This window comes from Aspergillus welwitschiae (genome assembly GCF_003344945.1).
Source record: "Aspergillus welwitschiae strain CBS 139.54b unplaced genomic scaffold BDQ94scaffold_8, whole genome shotgun sequence".
In the NCBI taxonomy this organism is placed as follows: Eukaryota; Fungi; Ascomycota; class Eurotiomycetes; order Eurotiales; family Aspergillaceae; genus Aspergillus; species Aspergillus welwitschiae.
The window spans coordinates 52,953-72,922 of NW_020798702.1; the positions used below are offsets into that span (position 1 = coordinate 52,953).

Sequence of the window (19,970 nt, forward strand, 5' to 3'; positions counted from 1 at the left end):
CCTACTAAGTGGACAAAGGCAAATAATGAAAGAAAGAGAGAAAATCAATTAGTAGCAATTGCATGAACACGAAAATAAAGAAGGTGCAAGGTACTAATGTCACAACTTTGACAGATAAGCGAGCGCTGCCGACCCGTCAGATGGACATATGCAAGGCTAGTGAACTATAAACATGATGAAAAGTGAACACACGAGAGGGAACTGCTGTCCGAAAGGAGAGCTCAAAATCATAATTTGACGATAGTACATATATGGGATGCTTCTTCTCAGCGAGTTGTCGTTAGGAGTTCCTTTCTCGTTGCCACATCACCCTCTGATACTCAAATTTGGTGCAGACAGCTATCCATGCCACTCTGGTATTACCGAGAGGCATGACCATAAGACAGCAGTCCACTAGTAATCACTAGTAGTACTTTAGAGCATGATAAATCCTGCAGCGGCGAGGACCCCAGCAGCCACACCTCCAGAAAGCTGGACGGCCGGAGCGGCGGCCCCCGAGTGAGTAGCAGATGCTGCAGCCGCAGTAGCGGATTCAGAGTCCGAACCAGAGTTTGAGTTCGATTTTGAGTCCGCGTCAGTCGATGTCGTGGTTGTCGGGCGAGCTGATGCCTTGGTGATGTATGACCTGGTGAAAGAAGCTGATGAGCTGGCAATAGCGGAGCTGGAAATAGCGGAGCTGGAGACGCGACGGCTAGAACTTGCCATATGGCTTGGCGAAGCGGAGGAGCTGGGGTAGAATCTGACGCTGCTGCTGCTGCTGATGATAACACTGCTGCTGGCTGTATGAAGGGGGCTGGGCGAAACGGGAGTCGGAGTTGGTGCCAGCGGCGAGGATGCGACATGCGTGCTTGAGACGGGCACAGGTGTATCTGTGGGTTTGGCCTGCACCGCAGCAGAGGCGAACGGGGCGAAGGCCGCACAGGTAACGAGAAGGACCTTGGAGATATACATTTTATTTGGCTGGGTATGTATAAGGCTTGCGAATCAGAACGCTGAGTGGGATCAATATGCCACGCGGACTAGTAGTATGCACTAGAAACCAGGCTGAGGTATTGATGTTGATGTTGATATAGCGTTGAATGGCACTGGCGGTCTATGGAACCCTGATAGAAACCACAGCTAGTGGCTGATGCTGTTGAAGAAGTGTAATAGAGAGCGAATGGAGCTGGAAGGAGTGGCAGCTCTGGTGATGGGTGTATGTATGAAGAAGGAGCGACAGCGCAGCTGGTGAACTCCAGTTTAGAAATGCTCAGGAAGAAGGCGCAAAGAAGAAGAATAGGGGGGGGGAGGGAAAGACAGACGGGCTGAAGTGAGAGACAAAATGGAGCTGCCAAGGGGAGGAAAGGAGGAGTCAGATCTGACAGATGTCTGATGGGGCAGCCTGCCGTGCCCACTTTTGCTACTATGTACGTATTTAAAGGGAAGGCCATCGCCAGTGGATCCGGTCAGCAGTGAGACACGTCTAGATCATTGGATGGCGGATGAAACCCGAATGAGGCGTGACAAGATTGCATATCTGGACCTTCCAATATGAGCTTCTAGACCCTTGTTGCGGGAGGCCTTTGAAACGTGGTCAGCTCATGAGGATGCTGGTACATGCATGGCTGGAATGACGATCCCGGTGGAGAGGCTGCAACGGTTCTGCTTAATTAACCTTTAAGCTCATCCTTTGACCCATGGGAAAGGCAAGATCATCAGGTGCTTTCGTGGCAATAGATCGAGAGCGACACGGATGAAGCGATTCTTGGGGATGATGAGTGCAGGATCGAGGGTGGGGATTCAAAGGGAACATGAATTAATTAATCTGTTGCAAGTGGAGTCGACTGGGCTCTGCAAAGCCGAACACAAAGAAGAAAATCAAAATAGAATGGAATGGAATGAGGCAAAATGATATTAACAGACGTTCTTCTAACTTCAACGCCAAGCACATGGGTATCTTCCGCCCTCCGATTCGTCTTAAACTAGTAGTAAATGAAGAACTGAAGGAATACATAATGAGGGTTCATGATGTGGTCGGTGGTGGCACCTTGCTCGTCTCTAGTAAGAGTAGGACAATTACGTCCACACAATGCCCACCACGACGGCCACCATCATCCAATATCCAGATCCATGGACACCAAAGTGAGTTGCAGCTGAATCGGCGGCAGTCGTCCCGTTGGCCAGGGTGCCGTTGATATAAATTGATTCCGTGCCGTTTACATCAACCACCTTGGCCACGCTCGTATTCCTGGGCTGAGATCCATTGAATAAAGATTCATAGTAGGTGCCGTTACTATTCTCATCACACCCACATTCCAAATACTGTTGGCAAATGCAGTTCACAGGTAGGGACTCGTTTTTGTGCGAGGTATCGTTCATATAGTGGTAGTGATAGCTGTAAGGGTAGACATATGCCCCATACAACCAAAGGCCCGGGAAGTAGAGAGGGACGATAGCCGCTGGCAAAAGATAAGGTGTTACCCCCAAACGCGATCTTGCCCCTGATGTATAAGGGGCAGTGGCACCGCCTGCGTAGTAGTAGCCACCTCCATACGTCGGCCGGGTTCCAGAGCCACTGCGGGATGTGCCCCCAACGTTGCTTGAAGAGCTGACGGAGCTTATTAGTCTTGTGTGTCTTCTCCTTCGAATCGACTGACGTTGACTCACCTAGTTCTCGAGCTACTTCCACTACTCCCGCTATTCCCTGTGCGCCCACTGCTGCTGCTGCTGCTGCTGCTCCCTCCACTACCACTTCGACCACCACTTCCTCCTCCACTGCGCCCTCCCCCGCCACCGCCCCCACGCCGCTTAACTAGATCCAACAATGATGAAGAATCTGCGGAGAGAGATGCGTCTCGGGCCGCAGGCGGAATGCTGAGTGCGGTGACAAGGGTGATAAAAAAGAGGGCCAGCGCAGTGGCAACTGATAATATCTTCATAACAGATGGAAATGGATAGTGCGGTTTTGTGTGAAGTAAAAAGAATCTTTGTCGCACGCCGACACAACCATGCAAGGTGCTCGTCAAAGTAACACAAGCTGCAAGTCGGAAATCTGCAGAGGATCGACACCCGAGGTCCAGAGACTATCGTGACAGTGTACTCTGTCTGCTTGGTTCTATACAAGGTAAATAATCCAATCTAAGAACGGAACAAGGAGGAAGAGAGAGTAGATATATGATAAAGACTTTCTTTCTGAGTGAGAGTTTTGGAACGATAAAGGCGCAGCAGCATTGAGATAAAGAGTTTTGTTTGCTGATGGAAACTTCCCGGGCACTACTACTCCTCACCATGGATTAAGCTTCCGCTATGCATGCAGCCCGTTGGGTTTGATCTCCACACACACAAGGTGGGAGTTGGGAATTCTGCTGTATTGAGAATAAAGGGATGACATCGGATGGACCCTGCATATCTCCAGAGGCCTGGTTACATATGGCTGGGTAGGAGGATAATTAAATCCTTGGGTCCACCATCTCTGCGCCTCCGAGTGGCAATGCAACCAGACCCATCCAACAATTCATTCATGATTTATGCAGTTAGTCGTCTCCTCGAATCCTACGATGGATGATAGCCCTTCCTTACTCAGCAGTATTTGCATTTACTTCCTGTCATCTGCCTTCCTAGTACAGCCTAAACGAACACGAGCAGTCTATTCTCTTTTCCTCGTCCTCGCCACCTAGTGGCGTAAGGCTGAATTCATTTCAATCATCATCTGGAGTCTAGATAGTCATCCCGTGATGCTTATGTCCTCCAACAAAATTCGGTATGCATTATTAAAGTTATTGTTGAATTATCTGATGACCTCCGACAGAGCCTCATCATCAACTCCGCCTGGTGCCGAACAACCGAGCCTGGCTCGGCTTGGGAGTGCACAGCCTCCTTGTGGGAAACTTACTCTCCTCATTGTTTTTGTGGCTTCACAAGGGGCCTGTATACGGGTTCCCACATTTGCGCCCGAATCCACTCTTCTAACTCATCTTCATTCGTGGGAATTCCCTCCTCTTCAGCATGCCCTTCTTTGACTGCCGTCTTAATAATGGCTTTGGCGATGTCGACGCTAAGCTCCCGTACATCTCTGACATCAGGTAGGAGAGGTCCGTTGGGATCCTGCAGTGCTGGCGACCGCGCTGCCAATGCCTTGACTGCACTCACAAGCATCTTGTTGGACAACGTTCGTGTTCGCGACAGGACTGCGCCCAACCCGATCCCGGGAAAGCATGTCGAGTTGTTACATTCCGCTGCAACGTCAAGAGAGTCAGGCATCAGCTGGGACGATCCGATCTTCACTATGTAGTGGAGGATTCACATACCTATCTCATACTTTCCCCCGTTGCGATCGACGGGTGGGAAAGGGCTGCCGGTGGCTATCAAAGCCCGGCCATCAGTCCAACGTTTGATGTCCTCAGGCTGTGCCTCGTGCAGACGAGTCGGGTTACTGAGGGGGAATATGATTGGCTTTTCGACGTGCTTCGCCATTTCCCGGATCACGTCCTCGGTGAAAGAGTTCGGTTTAGTGGAGGTACCGATCAAGGCATGCGGCTTCACCTTCTTCACTACTGAAAGCAGATCGCGCGAATCCGCATCAGGCCACTCTTTGTCGTCTCGCGCAAAGGGTACTTGGGCTGGCGTCAGCTGGTCTCCGAGCGATTTGACCAGAAGACCCGGTTTGTCGAGACACCTAGATTCAAGAGCAAGAACTCAGTAACTGTAGGGTCGAGGGATCTTCACAGCCCGATGCACTTCCATACCATATCTGCTTTGAGGCTTCTTCTTTAGGTTTGTGTGTTTCAGTTGCGATGGTATCAGCGAGCTGCTCCGCGATACCAGTGCCCGCTGATCCAGATCCAAAGACGACAACACGAGCATCCTCTAATTCGATACCACCCACGTGGAATCCGGACAACAAGGCAGCCAGGGTGACACAGCCAGTTCCCTGAATATCGTCATTGAAGCACGGGATACGCGATTTGAATTTATCCAAGATTCTCTTGGCGTTATGAAGGCCAAAATCCTCGCTAACCGATGTCAGTCAAGCTCTAGATGGATGGCTGCGGGACTTCCTATGGGATATCGACTACTCACAAGTGTATATACGCGCGTGGGAACCTCTTTCGAGCCGTTTCCACAAACTTTTCCACGAACTGATCATATTCCTCGCCTCTGACGCGCGACTGTCGGAGACCCAGGTATAGCTCGTCCGTGAGAAGTGATTCATTCTGCATTCGAGGTTAGTACGTGCCTGGTTGATATTTGTTGCTGCCATACATCTGTCCCACAGTCTAGAACCACTGGCAATTGCCGACTTGGGTGTATCCCAGCACACAACGTGGTCAGGGCTAATTTGGCAACCGAGATCAAGATAGCGCCTACGCCTTGGTCACCAATTCCTAAGATCTGTGGCCGGTTAGACATGTCGTGTATATGTGCATGCTGATAGCCAAATTACCTCTTCGCCATCGCTAACGACTATATAGTCGACTTCTTCGCCGCGGCTGAAATTGGAAAGGCACTCTTCAATCCTGTCTTGGTCCCTGATGTTCAGGAAACAGCCCTCTGGCTTCCGGAACAATCGAGAATAGTTCTGAATTGCATCGCCTTCAGTGGGAGTGTAAATAATGCTGAGCATCTCCTTGAGATGGGTATCAATCAACTGTAACATACGTTAGTTGGACGGTCGTCTTCGATCTTATCTGCAGACGCAGGATGACAGTATGTGTGTTACCTTGTAGTAAAGAACCTCATTCTGCGCCTTCATACTAGCCATAAACGTGTTCTTAGCCAGATCATTATCTCGACTGCTATATTGCTCGTAGGCCCGCTGAACCTGCTCCTCGAGGGTCTGAATGTTGGGAGGAAGCAGACCATGAAGCTTGAATGTTTTGCGCTCCTCCTCTGTAAACGCCGAGCCTTTATTGAACTGGCATGACTGCAGAGCATCTCTCCCCTACAACTGCGTCAACAATTAATTTAGCTACAACTCTCGCAGAAGACATTACCTCAAACGGACACACCAAAGGTCCGGACGAAGCCCGGGGAAGATGACTGAACTTGGAAGATTTCGAGGACGTAGACATTCTCGCGACCGACTTGATAGATGTATGGCGCTGCAGGGATAGAAGGGAAGATGGCGGGTTGGGCTTGAGTCTCAGGAGAGATAGAGCCATTGATTGAAAGAGGGGTCAGAACTGGCTGAAATGGCTTTTACTTGGGGGAGGGGTCCGGGTTATCCCTGGCGATAGAGCAAATTCTTATACCCTGAAAGTCTCCGCAATCTAAGCCTGTTTATCGAGCAGCCGGAAAACCGGTAAGCCGAGTGAAGACGCAGTATAGTCATGGCTTGAGAGGAAACTCTGGTGGAGCAATCAACTCAAAATGACGCTGATACGACTATGACGTAGCGGCGATTGCCGTGAGCTTGTGCTGGCAACACCAAAGGGCCCATCTGCCTTATACTCAGGGGAAGTGATGCAATATGGGCTTCCATTGGTAATTTTCCAGCCTGTATACTTAACACGCCCAGCTCGTCTGAAGTGAAAAGCCGGTTCATTGTGGATGAAAACGAGCGCAGTTGAATGTTCGACGGCATCTCGGACGATGGCACCACCATCCATGTTCCCAAGGCCTTGTCCCGTCCACAGTATAGTGGCATCGTGTCTTCCCAACACCCAATCACGGTTCATTTTTTTGGGCAAGCTACACCAAGGACCCAGGACAAGCTAAGCCACGAATTGATGCAAAAGGTGCATATTGCGTTCCTACCTGTCAAATGGATGGGCCCCTTATCATGCTTATCGGCCATATCAAGTCACATGCCGATAGGTTAGTTAAGACAAGCAATGATGACTCATCACTGGGTAAGCGAGCCTACAAAAAAGCAAACACCTGCGCGCCGGCTGCTCCTGTTTTTCATCTGCTCAGTCGATGGTCATTTCAACCACCATCGGAGCCACAACAACGCCGAACGCGCTGGACAGCAGTTATTGGAGACTCATAATGTGCTAGGTCTTCTTTTCTGTTTCATCTAGTATAGATCTATCGTGCTGCATCGACGGAACACCACCAATACACATATCCAAAGAGAATTGGCACCCCACCGCAACTTTGCAATCCAGCTGTCCCAGGTTGTTAGCTCTGTCTGTTTACAGCCTTTTGGTCTGCAAAATCAGGGTGCTTGAGCTTCCGTCAAGGACTCTCCATTTTGGAGAACAGTCATCGCATGTCACGTCTTGTGACTGTGGCCGACTGGAGCTGGATTGTCGGGACCCTTCGGGGTTCCGGATTTGATTTCTTTTTTCAGGTTGCTAGAGAAATTTCTTAGGGCCTTCATAGTTCATGTTGCTCGCGTTTAAAACTTGCTACGAGAGCATGACTCCTTGCGCACCTACATACTTGTCGTAATCAATTCTATTTGCTTTATATAGATGCTCTCCGCGTGTTATTCTTGAATGCGAATTGAATACTGCTGAATTAGAAGCATTATCAATCCTTTATGTAACCTGTATCACCACCTAATGCGTACTTCAGAGGATTAATATCTACTCTATAGTTTACTCTTCCCGGCAATAGCATCATCATCGATAATCTTCACCACCACCTTCCCCCATGTCTCCCGGCCGCCCAGCGCCTGCAGAGCGCGAGGCACACTCTCCAATCCTACAAAGCTCTCATCTTTGAAAGCCGTGCCCTTGAACTTGCCCTGCGCCACAAGATCAAAGATCCCCTTCCAGACTGTCTGTACCGTCTCCTTCTCAAATCGTGCATACTGTCCCCAATGCAATCCAACCAGACTGACATTCTTCAGCAACACACGATTCAGCGCAACCTTCTCGATCTTTCCCGCTGCAAAGCCAATAACCAGAAGGCGCGCATTCCACGCCACACACTTCAGACTCGCTTCGATCATCCCGACCGGATCATATACGATGTCCACCCCGGCCTTCCCATTCCCCGTGCGATATTGTGCACACAACCGCTTCACCTCCTCCGGCCAGCTCTTCTCCCCATAATCAATGACATGATCCGCCCCGAATTGGCGCGCAATCTGTCGCTTACGCTCCGTCCCGGCCGTCGCAATCACCGTCGCCCCCTTAGCCTTGGCAATTTGCACCGCGGCTAACCCGACGCCACCGGCCGCCGCATGCACGAGGACCCAATCGCCCGGCTGGACATTTGCGCGGTGCACAAGACCACCGTATGAAGTAGGAGCCGTGACGAAGAGGCCCGCTGCATCCTCAAAGCTCCAGCCTGCCGGCACAGGGAGGAGAGTGTGCTCTGGAGCAAGGATGTGGGTAGCGTAGGCTCCTTGTGTGGCGCCAAAGACTCGGTCCCCGACGTTGAATCGTGGGGACTGCGCTTTGGTGGGCACGGCTAGGATGGTACCTGCGAACTCTGCGCCCCCAATCCAGGGTAGTGGAGGCTGGTGTTGGTATTTGCCCTGGATTTGAAGCAGGTCGAAGAAGTTTGTGCCTGCGGAGTGGATCTCAATCAGGTAGTCCGTTGCGGATGGGGAAGGCGTGGGAAGGGTTGCGACTTGGAGATCCTGAGGTCCCTGTATGTTGGGAATGTGAGTCAATTTGTCCGTGGTAGAGCGGTGGCAAATAGTATAGATCAACTTCTCTGTTACTGACCTTGACATATTCTTTTACTTGAATGGCTCGCATGCTGACGACTAAATGATGTCCGTGCTACTTTCTTCGATGAAGCCAATAAATGCAATGTTGAAACGGGGCAAAGAAAGACGGTGAGTGAGGGAGTGAGTGAGTGAGTGAGTGGACCGTCTTGGACTGGGTATTGTGTTGGAGTTGCGGTCTCGATTTGGGGTCAGGACACATTCATTTGGTCTGATGGGACCCAAAGGGGGGGGAAGCTTTCCCCACACCGGGGGTTGAGCCGAGGTCCGTCGTCGGATAACCCAAAGAGGAAACTCTCAGTCGGTACCTAGGTAAGTTACTCTCTTCCTCTGCATCATGAGCCCAGACATCGTCGGTCGATGGATAAATGAATTATATTGTAAAGTCAACTTTATGTAACTAATGCGGGAGGCTGTTGGGTGCACCCTTGTATGATAAAAATATTTGGCATGTTTGAGGGAACCAGTCCTTCATAGGCCGATCGTCCAGTCGATCTAGCCATCAATACATATGATATAGCCCGTACAAACATCATTAACCCCATGCACACATAGACTGACAAAGGAAAATGATACAGAAAATTCCAAACTCCTTGATCCCAAACGTGGATATCATCAAAATCAGCACACTCCACTCCATGATTCGGCACAACCACAATACGCCAGGTATCCCATGATCCGAGTGCCAGTTTCCTTGGTGTACAAGATGTAATGTTCAGATGGCCTGGCTCCTTTCCAGCGTCGCAGCAAAGAGAAGGAGACGGTTCAACTAAACAGCAAAGACGAGAGGCAAAAAGTACAGGTGAGAAGTATAGATCAACCCCAGAAATGTGTAAAGGTAACTAGACCAGTGGATGCAAACCAAGTGTCCAGTATGAGAAAATATTAGTTTCACATAAATTAAGCGACGTGCTCCTGGTAATGCTTTAAAAATCGATGCTCTGAGGCCTGTGCACAAGTGGCTCGGGTCCAGGATATGGGTAAATGGGCGCACACATAGCAGGATGTTGGCCGTGAGGATAGAAGGCCGACGGAGACACGATCCCCATGGCGGGTTGACCGGCCGACTTTGGTTGGAGGGAGGCCTTCCGATCAAGCGGCCGTCTTTGCGGGCCTTTCTGGTCCAATCTCGGATGCCCACCAGCGGTATCCTGAACGTATGGGGCAGACATAGCACGCTTCCATGACTGGGGCCCCTCGTGCAGGTCGGCCATATGTTGCCGCCCGATACTGGAAGGCGGCGGTGTCTGGGGGTGTGGGGTCATCAGGTGCATGGCGGGATCGATAGGAGGACTCAGTGGTGCCGCAGCGTAGAATGGACTGCCAGCCTCAAGAGGCATCGAGTACCACTGAGGGATAGACCACTGGATTGGTCCAGCTGTTGTCGCGGGTGTTTGCATGCAGTCTGTAGTAACAGCAAAAGAAGGGTCATGGAAAGGCGACGCCATGCTAGATGTTTGGTTGGCCAACATGCTGTCCATCAATGGCGATGTGTGCGGCGAGTCATATGAGTTGGAGCTAGGAAGGACCATCACGGAAGATGCGTGGGAAAGATCCCGCTGCTTCTGGGATGGACTCATCATGGGAGCCCACACATTCGAGATATTTTGTCCATCAAGACAAACTGTTGTAGGCAGGTCCTCATGATGCGTGTATGCACCATTGGACATGTACCATTCCGGTTCGGTAACAGAGATGTCAGATGCGACTGAGCGAAGAGGGGGGCGTGCTTTGGGGGAAACTGTGGAAGACTGGGCCTTGGGGGATGCATCTTCTTGACCACTGTCATCTCCGGTAGTCTCCTGCTGGCTATCGTCCGATTTCTTGCGTGTCTGGCGAGAGGGCTTGGTGACCCGCCACTTCTTCAATCTACTCCGCAATTGAGTCTCACTTGGGAGACAGAGTTAGCACACCGGTGGAAACCCATTGAGATATTTTCCGAGAGCCTCTTCTCACCTTGGGTTGAAATCATCGGAACGGATTTGCTTGATGACCTGCTTCAGAGGCCATTCTTCATCCTTGTATAACTTGGCAATCAGAGCCTTCTTTCTCTCCCACACGTCAGATGGGATTGAGTTCTTCATGTTTGGTCACGTCCTAAAGAAGTATATTGAGAGAGAATGGAAGAAGGATAGTGAAGTATGAGGAAGAGAGAGGGAGAGAGGAGAGAGAGAGGGGTAAGGCCTCAGGACTCTTAAGGGTTCAATGACTAGTTGAACCGTATAGAGAGAGGAAAAAGAAAATAGAGAGAGATAAGACACTTGAGAGGCCTTATGAGAAGAGAGAAGGTAGATGATATACACAGATGAGATAGGGAAGAGGAAGATCAGGGATGATATAGTAGGACGATCGGGGAGGATCTCAGGATATATGTACTCCGTAGTCGGGGGGGGTGGTGTCCCATGTAGGAGAAGGAAGAGGGACCGGAGCAAAGTACCCAATAGAGAGAAAGGACCAGTGGGAAAGTCCCCCAGGTACAGACTAAGGTTGTTAGGAGGAGAGGAAGTACGGAGGGAATGAAGTGGGTGTGGATAAGGATCCACGCTGGAGAAAGACGCCATCGCTCCGGCCTACGGGGCTTCAGACTCCATGGAGGAGAGAAAAGAGAGTGGATGAGGGGACAATGAGGGAAGAGAGTGTGAGTGTGAGTGTGTGAGTGCAGGAAGGAGGCAGAAGTGGAGCCCTGAAAAAGAGTGGATATGGACACTGGATGGTGCAAGAAAGAATGGATGGGTCCAGGAAGAGGTACTCCATGAGCGATAGCGACGGGGACGCTCGTGCGCCTCCCCAGCAAAGGCAAAAAAAAAAAAGAAGAAGAAGAAAAAATAAAAAAGAAAATAGAAAATAGGAAAAAAGAAAAAAAAAAAAGGAAGGGAAAAAAAAGGCCAGAGAGAACGAACGCATGGGAGATCGACGATGGCCAGGGAACGGCATCGGCCATGCGGCCCCATTGGGCAAGAACTGAGTGGAGTCCCCTTTCGGCCGGACTTTTTTAGCTGCTTCTGCTGGTGGTGGTACGCCCATTGTCTCGGGTCCTGTCATTCAGGTTTAATCCAGGAGCACTTCTTCCATGGTCTTGGGTTGGGGCCCTGAAGTAAGCTTTCCCGTCGATCCCCGGGTCATGAGTTGGAGAAGCAACCAAAGGCGAATTGCGCATGCAATTCACGCCAGCCATTGCCGCGGATGATGGCAAATGAAGAGAAAGGGAGAATACCCCGGAGGCAAGACAATTGGCTCTTCTTTGCGTCGTAAAGAGGAAGAAGGTAAGGATCACCTATCTCTAACCACCGGCACTGGCTTTGGCACGCACTGGTCTGTACCATTCGATCTCCTATCTTTTATCTTCCTCTCCCATTCTTCTTCTAGTTCACCTTATCCGATAACCCGTGGTAGGCAGTCATGGATCAGGTACCCAAAACCAACTCTTGGAGTCTCCATCGCTGCCTTCTTCTTATCGATGTGTGGTGACTATATTACAGTATCAATACTGCTAGACTTTTACACTGCGCAAGAATGAAATAAGATATGAAATCATGATAATAATAATCATAATAAATAATGGAACCTGATGGATCATCTTTCTCTCCAAGGTAGACTAAGTAAGTACCTAGTAGTTAATCGCGGGATATCTTGTCAGTCAGTTCATATGTCACCTGCTTGCTTCCTTTTTCTTTCTTTCTCTTTATGTCGTCCTGCTGCACTTGGGTCTTTTGGCCCCTCCTTTCTGCCCCGTCTTGCTCCGCAACACGTTGTTCTCATTGGGCTGCTTGGTTGTCATCCCGCCAATAGTGCCAGTTGACTTATACATCCTTCACTAAACTACTACTACGGAGTACTACTTACTACGTACTTGCTAAAGTTCTTTCCGTTCTCCCTTGCTCCATGTCAAACTGACGGCTCCTTCAATCGCCTCCCCCTGGCAGTTTGCTTTTTCCTTTTTCACATTTCGCTCTGCATTTTTTTTTTCTTTCAAAATTAATTTACTAGAATTATTACCTTTTTTGAATTTATTTTACTGTCTTACTTTTCGCCTGATGCGCGTATCTCTATTTGCTCCTCTACTTATTAAAGACTCAGATCGATCTAGTCTTAAAAATTGCACAATGGATGTACTCCGAATTTGGTATGGATGGTCTGATCAGACAAACCCAATCTTCTGCTGTGATCAAGAGGATGGGTGGGAAACCGCTGAAGGAGGGAAATTAACGGATACTGAGATCATGGATGGGTGATGCCCACGTTCCCAAGCACACCACAAACACAAATCCAGACCCCGGGGACGGTACTAGGCACCTTGTTCGCCATCGCGGGCGATCTCTCTAGTAGTACTTACTTACTTGGTTAGTCCGTTCATTCGTCCTTAGTCACCCCTGGCCTTACCGTACCTAGTGCGCCGTACTTTAGTGCGCGACTTAGTGGCCCTAAAGGAGGATCTCTCCTTCCGATCAGGAGTCTAAACTGGGTCGGGAACTTGGCGCATCTGTCGAACTGCCTGTTTCGGCAGGCAGGTGACTGTGATGGAGGCAACGGATCCGAAGAGAAAATCAAATTCACCCTTTCCACTAACTAAATATACACTGGCCTGATTAACAACCTAAGAGTATCTACTACACTTTACCTACCGGAGAGGATGTCGCAGATAGAACTAAAGTAGTGCGGGCGGAATAGATGTAGATGAGATCCGGCACAGGCCAGGATCCTTAGTTGCTTGCCTAGTACCTTGCTACAACCCCTACTACACCTGTTGGTGCATCGGGAGTTGACAAAGAGCTACGGGGGGCGAGCTGCAATGCCATGCAATGCCATGCGCGGTGATGCGATATTTGGTACCTTGGTTCAGCACGAGCTGATTGGTATCTTCTCCGATCGCGCTGCTGATGAAACTTGGGGGATCCAGCTGATGGTTAGTTAGTGATCGGTCCGTTTGACTCATTGGATCGGAAATTCCCTCGATCAATTCGAACCACTCCAAGGGTAGCCAGTGTAATGGTGGGTTTATGCCGTAAGAGACTATCAAGTCATCCCACATGAGGTACATCACGGTATCTTGTATCTAAGATTAAAATACTACTGCCTAGTAAGTACTGAGTGAGGGTTTCCGGGAGAGTTGATTGGTAAATACCTACTAATACTTGTAACTCATTACTTATACTGCTCGTCAAATTGGGGTACCCGCCAGCTAGGTCTACTATCGATTGTTCCGCTTGAAGTAATTGTTTCTTTTTCATTTTTGTTTAGACTTTCGTTATCGTCAAGTAGTTCTCTGGTATGTTATCTCTTGTCTATATTCTGCAGCAAATGCCATTTTCCGGACGTTACCGTGTGTGTTGTATCTCCGTGGAATGCCGCAGGCATGGTGGCCGAAACCAATTTGACAGCTTTCTCCTGGGTCTGGTCAACTGTCGTCAACTGGAACCTGACAAAGCAGGAGGAGGTGCTATCTGTGGCCACTGCTCTCATTTCCCCCTCATCCGTTCTTTGTCAAACTCTGGTCCATCGCCGCAGATGGGGCGAGTCTGGTTACGGGAAGTAACCCGGCAGCAGAATGTTTCTCAGCCGCAAAGCAAGCCAGCAAGCAGAAAAGTACGCCCAACAGGAGGCAACATCGGCTGAAACTCCCAGAATGATTATGTTTTTCCTGCATCTTCTTTCAATGCGACATTTCTTTGCTGGGTTACGTGCACTGCCAGTGTCTTCATTCTTTCTTCATTCTTCTTTCCCCTTCCGAGCTGTTCGGGGGGAGCTGAAGGACCAGAAGCAATTATCTACGTACATACATGGCTGCATCGATCTCGGCAGTCACAATGCATATTCGAGATTTACTGCACCTGGGAGATACGATGTATGAACCTCCACACGGACCAAAGTACCAAGGGGCGATGATAATCTTACAGCTGGGTCGAGTCCTCGCCCACTGCTCCTGCAAAAAGAGTCGTACATGCGTCTCATCCGACACGAGCTGTAACTAACTAAGACATTGATATGATATGTAGTAACTTTGCATGTCGGTAAATATGCCGCTTTCTTCCTAGTATTACCAACAAAACCCTGTCTGTAGATCAGACTCATTTGACGGCGCTTAAACCGGAAGATCAAAACCTGACCAGGTAAGAGCAGGTGAAAGGCTCAAACAAACTCTAGCCGTTAGAAACTCTTTTTGTTGTTATTGTTATTATTATTATTATTATTATTATTATCATCATTATCATTGTTTTAAAAAAGATGCCATTCATAGCTTCGAGGCCTGACTCAGGTTTCAACACCGAATTCAGGGAGGTAAAGGTAAATAAGAAGCCTCGGATAAAAGGCCGACCTCCAGCGGAATTCCACTAACACTGGAAGGGAAATCACGCCTAGGCTGCACTGGCCAGTGCAAATTTACCACCGTTCACGCGCTATCGATGATTGTGCTGAACTGCGGCCAGTGCCAGCAGTGCCAGGAGATGTAGGGGGAAATAGTGTGCAGACTAATGCCACCTAGTTCCTGACGGTAGTGGAGTGCGCAATCTGTCCCGCCAGCAGCATCCTCCACCACCACTTTCTCCCACAGTACTCTTGTCATCATCACCACCACTTCAATTTCACCTAACTATCTATTCCTGCCCCTTCCGGGTCTCAGGAAGGGAAGAACTAAAATTGCCCCAGACGCCTCTCGCGGTGGAGTTGTCTTGAATCACACCAGGAGGTCGGACGCTCAAAATGATCTGGGGAGGCAGAGGGGGGCAAATCCATCTTTTGCTGAGTGGATCTGCCACTGATCTTCCCGAGGCCCCTCCCCTCGATAGATTGTGGCCGTCTTTCTTGTCTTGCCCGCCCGGATTTCACCTTTCGGACCGGCCCAATCCAAAGCTGCAAGACACCCCTCCGAAGAAGGCAACCTCCTTCTGCTCAATCGGGTCCAGCTGCGGTTTAGATGAGATTTCTAGCATGAGGGGTTTACCAGCTCAAACGCCCACCAGGCTTCTTCTCGCGCGCGGTTTTGCGGTCTTTTTTTCTCTCTCTCTCATTAAATGCCGATAAGGTTGCACCCTACAGATTTCTGATACATCACCTCGGGGATTGCCTGATGCGTAGCTCCGCGGCAACCACCTTAGGCGGCGTGGTACCTTGACGAGCGATCAGGACGAAGCCCTCCCGCTACAATCCGTCCTTAATTAATTACAGCAAGCGACTGGTCACATTGCCACCCTCGTGCGAGGGACGCACTCCACAAGCGAGCACTGACCTTCGGTTGCTGGTTTGTCTATCGCAAAGTTCCTCTGCACTCTGCAGGTGTTTAATTTGGGGTCTTCAGGGCGTGCGAACAGGAGATGGCCGATTTCAGGAAAAAGGAAGAAGGAAAAGAAAAAGAGGACTACTGCATCTCGTCGGCTGCCCCGTCAAGCGTCAATAGGCCCATCTAGTCGCTTTGTACAGACGGGAAAGCAGACCGCGAGCCTTCGGAACGGATGATTTTCACACTCCCGTCACCGTGGCTGGCTAGGGTGGAGGCCAAGGAGGCGTGGGTGCACCACTCAGGCCTCTGGGTCCGGAGTAATTCCAAAGGGAAAAACCAAAAAGACAGAGTGAGGAAGGAAGAAAAAGAAAATGAATGAAAAGCTAGCAGGTTTCCGGAATGTGCCCCTGCGTCTATCATGGCAAGGGTGTGTACCTGCGTCTAAGGTCATTCGCCCACCGGATGGCAGATCCGCTGTTCCCTGCGACAGGATACTAAGTAGACACAGCAAATGCAACTGGATGTACGTAAGTACTACTATGTAATAAGCTAAATCGGCACTTGTATGGAGTTTCTTTGCGGTAAAGTCAACAGCTATACCGTGCTCAGCCCCAATGGAGCGCATGACGGGCATCTATGCGACAGATAGAGGCTATAGATAGTACAGGTAAGTCTAGGATAGATTAATTGCAGTGAAACTGTATGTGAGTATGGGAAGGTTTGGGGTTTGAAGCAGGCTGTGAACTCCGTCTGTTATGGTTAGATTGCTTGGTTCTTATTTTTATCTTGAATCCCTGTCTGAACATGGACGCTAAGCATAGGGAAACCGATTCCACCTAGCTTTCCCATCCCAAGGGATCAAGGAAAGCAAAACCTGCAATTACTCTCGACGTATGAGGACGGCGGTTGCTCTCCAACTCATGTTCCTCCCGGAAGTTCCTCGGCTACTCTCCAGCATGATTCGAGCAGGTGTGTCTGTCTACTTCTCCCCACCAACAAGGAATGACGACCGTGCATCACGACGGTCAACAACAATAATCACGGTGTTCTGACTGGCCAACATGCGCTTATCCTGAGATCCGAAGCCCACGTTTTCCGAAACCTTCTTCGAGGAAGGGGGGATTCCTTTTGAGTTTTCGGTGGCTATACTACTTTCGTTGGACTCCTCCGAGCCTGTCAGTCACTCAGAGTTGGTCTGTTGGTCTGTCTCAAACGGCCATGGTCACTTTTGCTCCTGACCAGCTGCCAGGATACGCTTTTAGGGGCACGGTCGTTTCACCATCGCCAGGGCGAAGATCCCAAGGGCTTTCTCAATGGCCCCCAGTGTCCTACGGTCGGATCCGCACGTGGACTGGTCCTGAGCCTAAAGGTTGTTATCAAACAATCGACGATGATCTTATGCAGCGTGTAGTCCTTCTTGTTGCATCCATATTACTCTCTCTTAGCGGACTCAGCTATTCCCCATCTTGGTCGATAGCAGGCGTTCCTCGGAATGGCAACAGCTCCTCACTGGAGAAAGCCGGGGTGAGCAAATCAGCAATCTGCGTTCATCGGAAGCTGACTATCGGAAGTTGATGGGCGCCGAAGAAACTCCGGGTAATCCAATCCTTCTCCCAGCCCATCCCGGCCAGAACCCCCCGATGGGGAATCCAGACGTTTGAAGCTGGCGAAGATCATGATGTAGGTGGATGGTACGTGGAAATGAACTGGCAACAGGATCGTCCGCTAAGGAGTCACATGGCCTCTTCTTGCCTTGCGGTCGCAGGAGTAGATACACTCTGTGTCCTGTGCTGTCACTCCTACTCCGGCTCATCTCAACTTCGACTCGGTCTGGGCTTCCGATGGGTGCTACTGGACTTTCATTTCCTCGTCCCCAGTCGAAGACCCGCCTTGCAGATCATAGCATGATAACAGGGAATAGTCCGTTCACTTTTCTAGTTAGTCCTGGTCCATCGTGCTATCTAGTTTCTGATTCGGTTTGGGAGTGAACCGGACTATCTCCTCTAAGCTACTGCTAACGATCCTAATACTAAAGTGGTTCGATTGGTTAAGCTCGAGTCTAGGAATTTCAAATCACCTCCAGCGAGCAATCACCACTCGCCATTTTCCTTCAGCCCCAACGGTTCTCCCCCACACGCACACAGACTAATGCAGCTGGAGGATCATTTTCCGCGGAGCTAGTATCCTTCCAGATGTCCATGGAGCAATCTTTTCCTGAACCGTTCTCTCGAGGCCACCAGGTCCAGCAACTGTACCGAAATGAGGGGGAGATTCGCAGAGGCAGCAGCTTAAACTCAACAACTCTCCGAATCAGTATACATCTCCGTCATGGGGAAAATTTAGACTTTCGTCCGAAAATCGCCAAACGGGCGTTTTCCCGTTTTCGGAAGTACGCTGGGGCTTCATGGCTCAACTGACATTATCGTGGTTTGTTCATGCCCACGAGGAAACTCAAAGTCGTGTGCAGCCTTACATCGACCACATCGCTCACCCAAGGACTTCTCCAGTCCGGTCTGGTAGCGGATCAGCCAGCCATTCACTCCCTTCGGCGGCTTCCCCAACTCCAGGTTGCTGATCAGTGGGGATCCTCGATCAGGAGCTGGTCAGGTGAAGGGGTGAACGAATAGGTGGACGTATGTGTCTGCGTGCCTTGTCCTCCCAGGGTTCAATCCGAGCTCGTGGCGGATGTTGGAGACAGCCGTTGCGCCGGGCGTGCATCTGGTACGACTCCAATTGCTTTCAATCCTCGGTTCGGGAGAATCTTGGGTCGATCAAGGCCTTCTCGTTGGTCAACCAACCACAACACCATGGTGCGTCATCGGAGGCTTGCTGGCGATTGAATTCACGTGGATGCGCGTGGATTTCTTCACGGATTAATCAGTCGCTCGGCAGTGCGGTAGCCCCTAAGTCCCGGAATTAACGGCGTACCATGGTACGCACATCGCTCTATCTGAACCTTCTAAGATGGGGAAGTATCCAAAGGTCTGGGGGTATAGACAATTCTATTCGGAACCCAGGGCAAGTACGCTCGAGGCGACTTGGCCGAGACAAGCATTATCTCCGCTATTACTCTCCTCTGCACACCAGTTCGCAGTCCTGACCATAGAGGGTTAGACTATTGACCAGCACGAATCATATGGAGCCCGTTTCCATCTCATAGTCTACATGCTAAGATAGTATGCACGCGGTGCCACTTTTTCTCTTGCCTAATCAGACATAGCAGCCGTTCACATTGGCCCTGAGGTGCATAGGTTTCAGAAATAAACTTCAGGTACTGGGTACATACATGTGGATCTAAACTCTAACTACCTTAGGCTGACCTCTCGCCTTCCTTCTACTCCTCCTCACTGTTTGTATTATTCGACAAGCCCTCCAAAGGAATCTGGATCGAGGTGGTGCCGACGACCTTCCTCTCAGAGTTTATTCCACCCTCCTATCGGCAAATTAATATACATGTCTGAAACCATCACTCCACCCTCATACCAGCAACGCTCCCATCCTCGGAGTTCCAAACACGCACATCCTCACTTGCGGGACTTATTGTTGGTCCAGCCATATGCAAGACGGGGGTGATGTGACACAACCAGCGGAGACGAGTGTCAAGAGTCTAGCCTACCCCCAAACCACATGGTGAGCGACACTTGTTAGCATCGCTTCCTGTGCGAGACTAGCCCTGCCCTGGCCAAAACCCATGTGGCAGGTCAGAGAGAGGGGGGGGGGGGGAAAGCAGGGGTTGTCACAGATGTCCGTGTTTCACAAACTCTTTCAGCTACCCACTCAACGCCCGTCATTCTCGTCAATCGGAAATGTCAACAAGTTGGGCAATAGACCCTGGAATTGGAAACACTCGTGGCTGTAGCCCAGAAGACTGGTCCAGTCGAAAGTGGTTCCTCTCGCAGATTAACATGTTTGGAACAAGCTCAACATGGTCGTGGCTTGAAGCACGGGATCTCGGAACTGGGCGAGGACGAATGAACATGAGTCATTTTCTCTCTACTCGACTAGCCAGGGTAGGTTACAAGTCACAGTAGGGCCTTCCTTATACTTATCTTATCCCATCTATTCATGTCATAAATTAGTGACAACATTCGGATGCGATATCGGAGCCGAGAGAACCAGTACCATCGTCAAGTGGTTTACCCATCATAA

At 50.1% G+C, this 19,970-nt stretch overlaps 7 protein-coding genes across 7 annotated transcripts; 1 reads left to right on the top strand and 6 right to left on the bottom strand.

The window, feature by feature from the left end:
• Nucleotide 1: 1 nt before the first annotated feature.
• Nucleotides 2–1,631, bottom strand: BDQ94DRAFT_139028 (putative extracellular serine-rich protein). Its single transcript, XM_026765350.1, has 2 exons — nucleotides 1,302–1,631; nucleotides 2–1,224 (listed from the first exon to the last, which is right to left on the bottom strand). The coding sequence occupies exon 2, from the start codon at nucleotides 949–951 to the stop codon at nucleotides 415–417; it is 537 nt and encodes a 178-aa protein (XP_026628711.1). The 5' UTR covers nucleotides 952–1,224; nucleotides 1,302–1,631; the 3' UTR covers nucleotides 2–414.
• A 141-nt stretch (nucleotides 1,632–1,772) lies between these two features.
• Nucleotides 1,773–3,477, bottom strand: BDQ94DRAFT_139030 (uncharacterized protein). The gene is made up of 2 exons (XM_026765351.1): nucleotides 2,647–3,477; nucleotides 1,773–2,587 (listed from the first exon to the last, which is right to left on the bottom strand). The coding sequence occupies exons 1-2, from the start codon at nucleotides 2,916–2,918 to the stop codon at nucleotides 2,056–2,058; spliced, it is 804 nt and encodes a 267-aa protein (XP_026628712.1). The 5' UTR covers nucleotides 2,919–3,477; the 3' UTR covers nucleotides 1,773–2,055.
• Nucleotides 3,478–3,710: 233 nt separating this feature from the next.
• On the bottom strand, nucleotides 3,711–6,239 carry BDQ94DRAFT_124401 (NAD-dependent malic enzyme). Its single transcript, XM_026763830.1, has 8 exons — nucleotides 5,973–6,239; nucleotides 5,699–5,920; nucleotides 5,423–5,626; nucleotides 5,242–5,370; nucleotides 5,059–5,192; nucleotides 4,725–4,991; nucleotides 4,287–4,654; nucleotides 3,711–4,214 (listed from the first exon to the last, which is right to left on the bottom strand). Exons 1-8 carry the CDS (start codon nucleotides 6,138–6,140, stop codon nucleotides 3,877–3,879), a joined length of 1,830 nt encoding a protein of 609 aa, XP_026628713.1. The 5' UTR covers nucleotides 6,141–6,239; the 3' UTR covers nucleotides 3,711–3,876.
• Nucleotides 6,240–7,437: 1,198 nt separating this feature from the next.
• BDQ94DRAFT_139038 (NADPH:quinone oxidoreductase family protein) lies at nucleotides 7,438–8,799 on the bottom strand. Its single transcript, XM_026765352.1, has 2 exons — nucleotides 8,604–8,799; nucleotides 7,438–8,524 (listed from the first exon to the last, which is right to left on the bottom strand). Exons 1-2 carry the CDS (start codon nucleotides 8,634–8,636, stop codon nucleotides 7,517–7,519), a joined length of 1,041 nt encoding a protein of 346 aa, XP_026628714.1. The 5' UTR covers nucleotides 8,637–8,799; the 3' UTR covers nucleotides 7,438–7,516.
• A 147-nt stretch (nucleotides 8,800–8,946) lies between these two features.
• On the bottom strand, nucleotides 8,947–10,810 carry BDQ94DRAFT_124461 (uncharacterized protein). The gene is made up of 2 exons (XM_026763831.1): nucleotides 10,562–10,810; nucleotides 8,947–10,495 (listed from the first exon to the last, which is right to left on the bottom strand). The coding sequence occupies exons 1-2, from the start codon at nucleotides 10,687–10,689 to the stop codon at nucleotides 9,532–9,534; spliced, it is 1,092 nt and encodes a 363-aa protein (XP_026628715.1). The 5' UTR covers nucleotides 10,690–10,810; the 3' UTR covers nucleotides 8,947–9,531.
• A 787-nt stretch (nucleotides 10,811–11,597) lies between these two features.
• On the bottom strand, nucleotides 11,598–16,455 carry BDQ94DRAFT_157896 (uncharacterized protein; the record flags this gene model as incomplete). The annotated part of the gene is made up of 16 exons (XM_026768832.1): nucleotides 11,598–11,879; nucleotides 12,986–13,160; nucleotides 13,224–13,317; nucleotides 13,436–13,553; nucleotides 13,925–14,004; nucleotides 14,093–14,156; nucleotides 14,284–14,348; nucleotides 14,434–14,525; nucleotides 14,998–15,142; nucleotides 15,237–15,353; nucleotides 15,440–15,486; nucleotides 15,657–15,736; nucleotides 15,793–15,871; nucleotides 16,024–16,125; nucleotides 16,257–16,302; nucleotides 16,383–16,455. The coding sequence occupies 16 exons, from the start codon at nucleotides 16,453–16,455 to the stop codon at nucleotides 11,598–11,600; spliced, it is 1,659 nt and encodes a 552-aa protein (XP_026628716.1).
• A 2-nt stretch (nucleotides 16,456–16,457) lies between these two features.
• Nucleotides 16,458–19,796, top strand: BDQ94DRAFT_157897 (uncharacterized protein; the record flags this gene model as incomplete). The annotated part of the gene is made up of 13 exons (XM_026768833.1): nucleotides 16,458–16,488; nucleotides 16,677–16,790; nucleotides 16,955–17,190; nucleotides 17,267–17,417; nucleotides 17,538–17,797; nucleotides 17,885–18,061; nucleotides 18,100–18,388; nucleotides 18,484–18,542; nucleotides 18,598–18,717; nucleotides 18,818–18,930; nucleotides 19,374–19,451; nucleotides 19,591–19,670; nucleotides 19,741–19,796. The coding sequence occupies 13 exons, from the start codon at nucleotides 16,458–16,460 to the stop codon at nucleotides 19,794–19,796; spliced, it is 1,764 nt and encodes a 587-aa protein (XP_026628717.1).
• Nucleotides 19,797–19,970: the final 174 nt, after the last annotated feature.

Coding starts and splice junctions, on each gene's coding strand:
- BDQ94DRAFT_139030 (XM_026765351.1), bottom strand. CDS start 2,918: ATGAAGATATTATCAGTTGCCACTGCGCTGGCCCTCTTTTTTATCACC. Junction 2,588..2,646: donor GGAAGTAGCTCGAGAACTAG/GTGAGTCAACGT, acceptor AAGCTCCGTCAG/CTCTTCAAGCAACGTTGGGG.
- BDQ94DRAFT_124461 (XM_026763831.1), bottom strand. CDS start 10,689: ATGAAGAACTCAATCCCATCTGACGTGTGGGAGAGAAAGAAGGCTCTG. Junction 10,496..10,561: donor TCCGATGATTTCAACCCAAG/GTGAGAAGAGGC, acceptor CTGTCTCCCAAG/TGAGACTCAATTGCGGAGTA.
- BDQ94DRAFT_124401 (XM_026763830.1), bottom strand. CDS start 6,140: ATGGCTCTATCTCTCCTGAGACTCAAGCCCAACCCGCCATCTTCCCTT. Junction 5,193..5,241: donor TTCTAGACTGTGGGACAGAT/GTATGGCAGCAA, acceptor CCTCGAATGCAG/AATGAATCACTTCTCACGGA. Junction 4,992..5,058: donor CCACGCGCGTATATACACTT/GTGAGTAGTCGA, acceptor GACATCGGTTAG/CGAGGATTTTGGCCTTCATA.
- BDQ94DRAFT_139028 (XM_026765350.1), bottom strand. CDS start 951: ATGTATATCTCCAAGGTCCTTCTCGTTACCTGTGCGGCCTTCGCCCCG.
- BDQ94DRAFT_139038 (XM_026765352.1), bottom strand. CDS start 8,636: ATGCGAGCCATTCAAGTAAAAGAATATGTCAAG. Junction 8,525..8,603: donor AAGTAAAAGAATATGTCAAG/GTCAGTAACAGA, acceptor CCCAACATACAG/GGACCTCAGGATCTCCAAGT.